This window comes from Lepidochelys kempii, chromosome 15, assembly GCF_965140265.1.
Source record: "Lepidochelys kempii isolate rLepKem1 chromosome 15, rLepKem1.hap2, whole genome shotgun sequence".
NCBI lineage: Eukaryota > Metazoa > Chordata > Testudines > Cheloniidae > Lepidochelys > Lepidochelys kempii.
The window spans coordinates 11,398,868-11,404,867 of record NC_133270.1 but is presented as its reverse complement, the minus strand read 5'-3'; the positions used below and the strand labels follow the sequence as shown (position 1 = coordinate 11,404,867).

General features: G+C 45.6%; 1 protein-coding gene across 2 annotated transcripts in view; it reads right to left on the bottom strand.

The window, feature by feature from the left end:
- Positions 1-6,000, bottom strand: part of HNF1A (HNF1 homeobox A) — a 34,782-nt gene continuing 28,782 nt past the window's right edge. The window contains exons 9-10 of one of the 2 annotated variants that reach the window (XR_012155126.1): positions 1,823-2,189; positions 1-118 (exon numbers count right to left, since the gene is read on the bottom strand). Coding sequence is in view for 1 of the 2 variants with exons in the window: in XM_073313422.1 (XP_073169523.1) it covers positions 2,127-2,189 (63 nt within the window). In the remaining variant the exon portion in view is untranslated. Of the gene's footprint in view, positions 119-1,049; positions 2,190-6,000 lie in introns of those variants that run through there. The other variant, XM_073313422.1, reaches the window with a different exon arrangement.

Here is a 6,000-nt window from a genome sequence, read left to right as displayed (position 1 = left end):
TAATAACATCAGCCACACTATCAGAGGCTCGTTCACCTGCACATCCACCAATGTGATATATGCCATCATGTGCCAGCAATGCCCCTCTGCCATGTACATTCGTCAAACTGGACAGTCTCTACGTAAAAGAATAAATGGACACAAATCAGATGTCAAGAATTATAACATTTATAAACCAGTTGGAGAACACTTCAATCTCTCTGGTCACGCGATTACAGACATGAAAATTGCGATATTACAACAGAAAAACTTCAAAACCAGACTCCAGTGAGAGATTGTTGAATTGGAATTCATTTGCAAATTGGATACAATTCACTTAGGCTTGAATAAAGACTGGGAGTGGCTAAGTCATTATGCATGGTAACCTAACTCCCCCCTCCTCCCCTTCCTCAGACGTTCTTGTTAAACCCTGGATTTGTGCTGGAAATGGCCCACCTTGACTAAGGAGAGTGATCACTAGATAAGCTATTACCACCAGGAGAGTGGGTTTGTTTGGGGTGGGGAGAAAACCTGGATTTGTGCTGGAGATGTAAGTTTCAACACTCTGATGCCATATCAAACAATTAAGATCTTACATGGGCCACAAAGGTACTTTTGTGATTCTGAGATAGCCCTGTTAAAGCTGGGATGATCCCAGTGTTGCCGGCACCCAGTGCCGAGAGGCTGAACAACAGCTGGAGTGGTTTGTTACCCGGTGTGCTACACCCAATAATTACAACGGGGTGGAGAAGCAGAAAAGTTTATTTGCAGCTGCAAAAAGGTACAGGGAGAATAAAATTTTAAATCCTGTACAACAGAGCAGGAAGTTATACAGGCTTTTATATATATATATTTTTAGCATATTTATTTAATAGCAAGCTGCTTTAAGTATTTATATAGCCAGCTAATTTAGTTTTTAGCTAGTTTTTTGATTTTTTGTATTATTTGTTAAACTATACATAAAGCTGCTTTATTTAGCATTGTTTTTTTATATTTTTTTGTTTGGCCTTGCTTAGTTTTAGGCAGTCTGACTCTGCAACATACTGTTGCAGATTTTTAGCATAACTGCTGTGTGTGCCTCCAGGCGGGGGGGCCAAGGACACTTGGGCCTAGCACGCAGAGCTGCTGCGAGTGCCTCCAGGCGGGGGGGTGGGGGCAAGGACACCGGGGCCTAGTGCGAGGGGGCTTCATTGACACTTGTGGTTTTTTATTCCCTTGAGTTACCTAGTGGCCATGCCCCAGTGTTTCCAACAACTCCCCCCTTTGAGAACACTCAACAGCCTTGGCTCTGAGTTTTCTCACTTGGGCTTGCTACATTGGAGATGTTAACTTGACAGCAAGTTACATTTTTAAACCCCTTTTTTGTGGTAAGATTATTTGTAAGTGTTTTTTTAAAAGGGGACCCATACTGTTGGCCTTTTCTGTTGGTCTTTATTTAATATTTATTAACCCACTGTGTAATAACACAGGAGCTTTTTTTTACAGGATATCCATAGGGATTAGATTGGTTTCGGGTAAAACATAACACTTCCTCAGTGAGTACTGCAACTGAATACTTCTGGTCCTGACAGGTGGCTTGCTGTAAAGAGGTCTTGTTTTAGAGCGGTGAGTTCGTTTTTTTTTGCTTTTTGGTGGTGGCTAATTCTGCTAGGGTCAAGGGCAGCATGTCAAGGGGCATTCCCGTTTTGGGGGACAGTGGAGTTGGAGCACACACCCAGCAATCAGTCTGGTTTGTTAAAGTAGCAACATGGTGCGCAAGCAAAACAAAGGAGTTATGCTCTTGATATGCACAATTTGGAAATACTAATACAAAGAATAACAATGTTACCCAATTAATTATTACCAGAGTTTTTTTAACCCAGGGTCTCCAGTACCTGGGTGGGCTTATTTTAGCATTAAGGTGCTCGCTATTTGTGTTTTTTAAACAGTAGCTTTAGCCCGAGATCTCACTAGATGAGGAGTCAGCAGGTTGGACGGTCCACTGTTCTGCTGACGAGGGGGCGGGTACTGCCTTTAGACGAGAGTGATGGATCCAGTTCTTGTGTCCCTTGATTTTTGCCGCTGTATGGGAGATCAGCAGGACGGTATAGGGTCCTTTTTATTTTTTTTGGAGAGGCTCGTCTTTCCAGGTGCGAACAAGCACAGAGTCACCGGGCTGTAAGGAGTGGACGGGAGAGTCCAAGGGGAGAGGCTGGGAATTCTTGGTATACCTGTGAAGAGACAAGAGAACAGCAGACAGGGAACACATATACTGTGACAAAAAAACATTACCCAACTTTTATTCCCCTGACAGAACCGGGGTGCCATTTATAGGCCATGCCTTTTTAACATAATTTTAAAGGGACTGAGCCCTAATTTACCCTTTGGGAGAACGCGGATACGGAGTAGGACGAGGGGCAAAGCATCAGGCCATTGCAGTGAGGCTTCTTGGCACACTTTTGAGAGATGCCATTTAAGGGTCTGATTGGTCCGCTCCACTATACCACTGGCTTGCGGTCTTCAGGGCGTATGGAGTTTCCAGGGGATCTGTAAGGCATGTGAGATGCTTTGAATGATTTTTGATGTGAAATGTGTCCCATTGTTAGATTCCATTCACAGGGGGAGTTCAAAGCGAGGAATGAGCTTCTTAACAAACTTGAGGGCCACTGTCCTGGCAGTGCAGTTACGGCATGGGAAGGCTTCTGGCCATCCGCTGAACCGATTCACTATAACAAGGAGATCTTTGAACCCTTGGGTCCGGGGAAACTCAGTAAAGTCTATTTGCCACACTTGTCCGGGGCCCGGAGTGGGTTCTAGGGCAGCTGGTGGCACAGGATGTCCCGGTCGGGGGTTATTCTTTTGGCAGACTAAGCAGTCCGCTTGTACCTGGGCAGCCAGGGGTAGGAGTCTGGAAGTGATAAAGTATTTTTTTATTAGCTGGATAAGTGCTTCCCTGCCAGCATGAGTGGTTTGATGTAGTTTCTGAAGCACTGGCCGGATTGGGCCCTTTGGTAAGAGGACCTTCCCTTCTGGGGAATGGAGCCATCCCTTTTTTTTCCAGAGACCGAGTTTGTCAGTTAGCTGTTTTTCCTCCCCAGAGTACTGAGGGGTTGGAAGCTCCCCTACTGATGGGATAAGGGCATGCATATGGGCGTTCTCAGCCTGAGGGGATGGCAGGGTGGCAGCATGCTTAGCCTCTCTATCTGCCCGGGCGTTACCTTTGGCCACATTTTGATTCTTCCTTTGATGGGCTTTACAGTGTACCACCGCCACTTCCGAGGGGAGTTGTACAGCTTCTAGGAGCCGGAGGTTTTGGGGCCCGTACTTGACTGGGGAGCCTTGGGCTGTCAGCATTTTTTTTTTGCTTTCACAGGCCAGCATGAGCATGCAGCACACCAAAAGCATACTTTGAATTAGTAAAAATGTTGACCCGCTTTTTTTTTTGACAGTTCAAGTGCACGGGTCAGGGCTATAAGTTAGGCAAGCTGGGCAGAGGTCCCAGCAGGCAAACCTTTAGCTTTTACAGTGTCATGGCGGGTCACAACAGCATAACCCTCCCTCCTTTGCCCATTTATTACAGTACTGCTACCATTAGTGTACCACTCATAATTTGCATTTGGGAGAGGTACATCCATTAAATTCGGACGGCTGGAGTACTGGACATTTATGATTTTTAAATAGTTATGTTTTTGTTTTTTTGTTTTTGGCAAGAGAGTAGCTGGATTAAGGGAGGGGCAAGGCTGTAGGGTGACTTCAGAGTTCTTTAACAGCTTAGCCTGGTACTGAGCAATCCGAGCCTGGGTGAGCCAAAGCCCTCCCTTTGCATCCAATAAGGCTTGGACCATATGGGGAGTATAGATTTGCATAACCCCTCCCAATGTTAGCTTTTTGGCTTTCTTAAGCAATAGGGCAGTAGCTGCGACTGCCCGTAAACATGCCGGCCAACCCTTTGCAACCTGATTCAATTGCTTAGAAAAATAAGCCACAGGACGCTTTTATGCTTTTAACAGCTGTGTGAGCACTTCTAGCGCCATCCCCCTTTGTTTATGTACATACAACTGAAACGGCTTAGAGAGATCTGGCAGGCTTAGAGCCGGGGCTTTTATTAATTTTTTTTTTTAGGATTTTAAATGCCCTGTCAGCCTCTGGGGTCCAATAGAAGGGGTCATGATTTGCTTTTTTTACATAGTTGTACAGGGGTTTAGCTTACAGTCCAAACTTTGGGATTCATATTCTGCAAAAGCCTGCCATACCCAGAAATGCCCTGAGCCGCTTACGGTTAGTTGGAGAGGAATTTGACAGATAGATTTTTTTTTTTTTTTGCTTGAACGCTGACGCTTTTTTTGCCTTAGCTGTAACCTGATTTTTTTTTACTTTAGATAACAGGGTTTTTAGGAGGATATTACAGTCGTCTTAATTGGCTTGTGACTACTGAGGCACCCCTCAAAGACTGAAATAAATCTGCTTGCGTTCGTTGAGAATTCCCCAGCCTGTGTTTTAAAAGCTGCTAAGTCTATTGGATTGAATGGCACATGGGTGTAAACTTGCATAGTGGTAGCCTGACGTCCATTTGCCCCTGGACGAGCCACAACAGTCTCGGTAAGCAAAGGATAGAGTTCCACCAAGGGGGCAATCTCCGTAACCCGAGGCATCCTACCCTTATACGGTGGGGGTGTGGGGGCCGAAGGGGACACCGGCTCTGCCATTACAGTGGGGGTGGGGGTCTGGGGACTAACATTAGCTGCTACCAAACCAGTTGGAGTCAGATTACAGCGCTGTAAAATATCTGGTCGAGTACATAAAGTCAGAAACAAATGCGCATACATATGTTTATTTTATTTTTTTGTTTTTTGACAGAACAGGAGTAACTGAAGGATTGTGTTGTAATTAATTGACCCTCCTGGTGGCCACCACTTCTGGTCCTCTAGTTGATATTGAGGCCAGTTAACTGTACAGAATTGTTTTAATTGGCTTTTAGTTATTGGATTCGCACCAAATATCTTTCAGTTTGCTAGAATGCACTCTAGGGGCGTACACCGTGCCCTAACCTCTGAGCTCTGTCCCTGTCCCATACCTACAGGGTAACTCTGGGCGTCCCCAGGTTCCAACAGAGCATATAATCCGGATTTTAAAGGATCCTACCTTATTTAAGGGACCGGTTCTTCACTGTGGCCTGCAGCTGCTCCTCCCCCACGTCTAAGGGACCGTTTTTTTACCGCCGTCCACAACAGCTTCTCCACTACATGAGTGCGTTGCACCGTTGTGCCCTCTGGGGTCGATTAAATCGCGTCTCCTTCGAGGCCCCCGATGAACTCACCGGTGCGCGCTGGGCATCGGTTCTCGCCGCAATTCTCGACCTCCAGGAGGGGTCCGGGCAAGGCTAAATTGCAGCCTTGTCGTCCCACCAGAGTCGCCAAAAGCTGTTGCTGGCACCCAGTGCCGAGAGGCTGAACAACAGCTGGAGTGGTTTGTTACCCCGTGTGCTACACCCAATAATTACAACGGGGTGGAGAAGCAGAAAAGTTTATTTGCAGCTGCAAAAAGGTACAGGGAGAATAAAATTTTAAATCCTGTACAACAGAGCAGGAAGTTATACAGGCTTTTATATATATATATATATTTTTAGCATATTTATTTAATAGCAAGCTGCTTTAAGTATTTATATAGCCAGCTAATTTAGTTTTTAGCTAGTTTTTTGATTTTTTGTATTATTTGTTAAACTATACATAAAGCTGCTTTATTTAGCATTGTTTTTTTATATTTTTTTTGTTTGGCCTTGCTTAGTTTTAGGCAGTCTGACTCTGCAACATACTGTTGCAGATTTTTAGCATAACTGCTGTGTGTGCCTCCAGGCGGGGGGGCCAAGGACACTTGGGCCTAGCACGCAGAGCTGCTGCGAGTGCCTCCAGGCAGGAGGGGGGGGGCCAAGGACACCGGGGCCTAGTGCGAGGGGGCTTCATTGACACTTGTGGTTTTTTATTCCCTTGAGTTACCTAGTGGCCATGCCCCAGTGTTTCCAACACCAGAAAACTTGGACCAAGC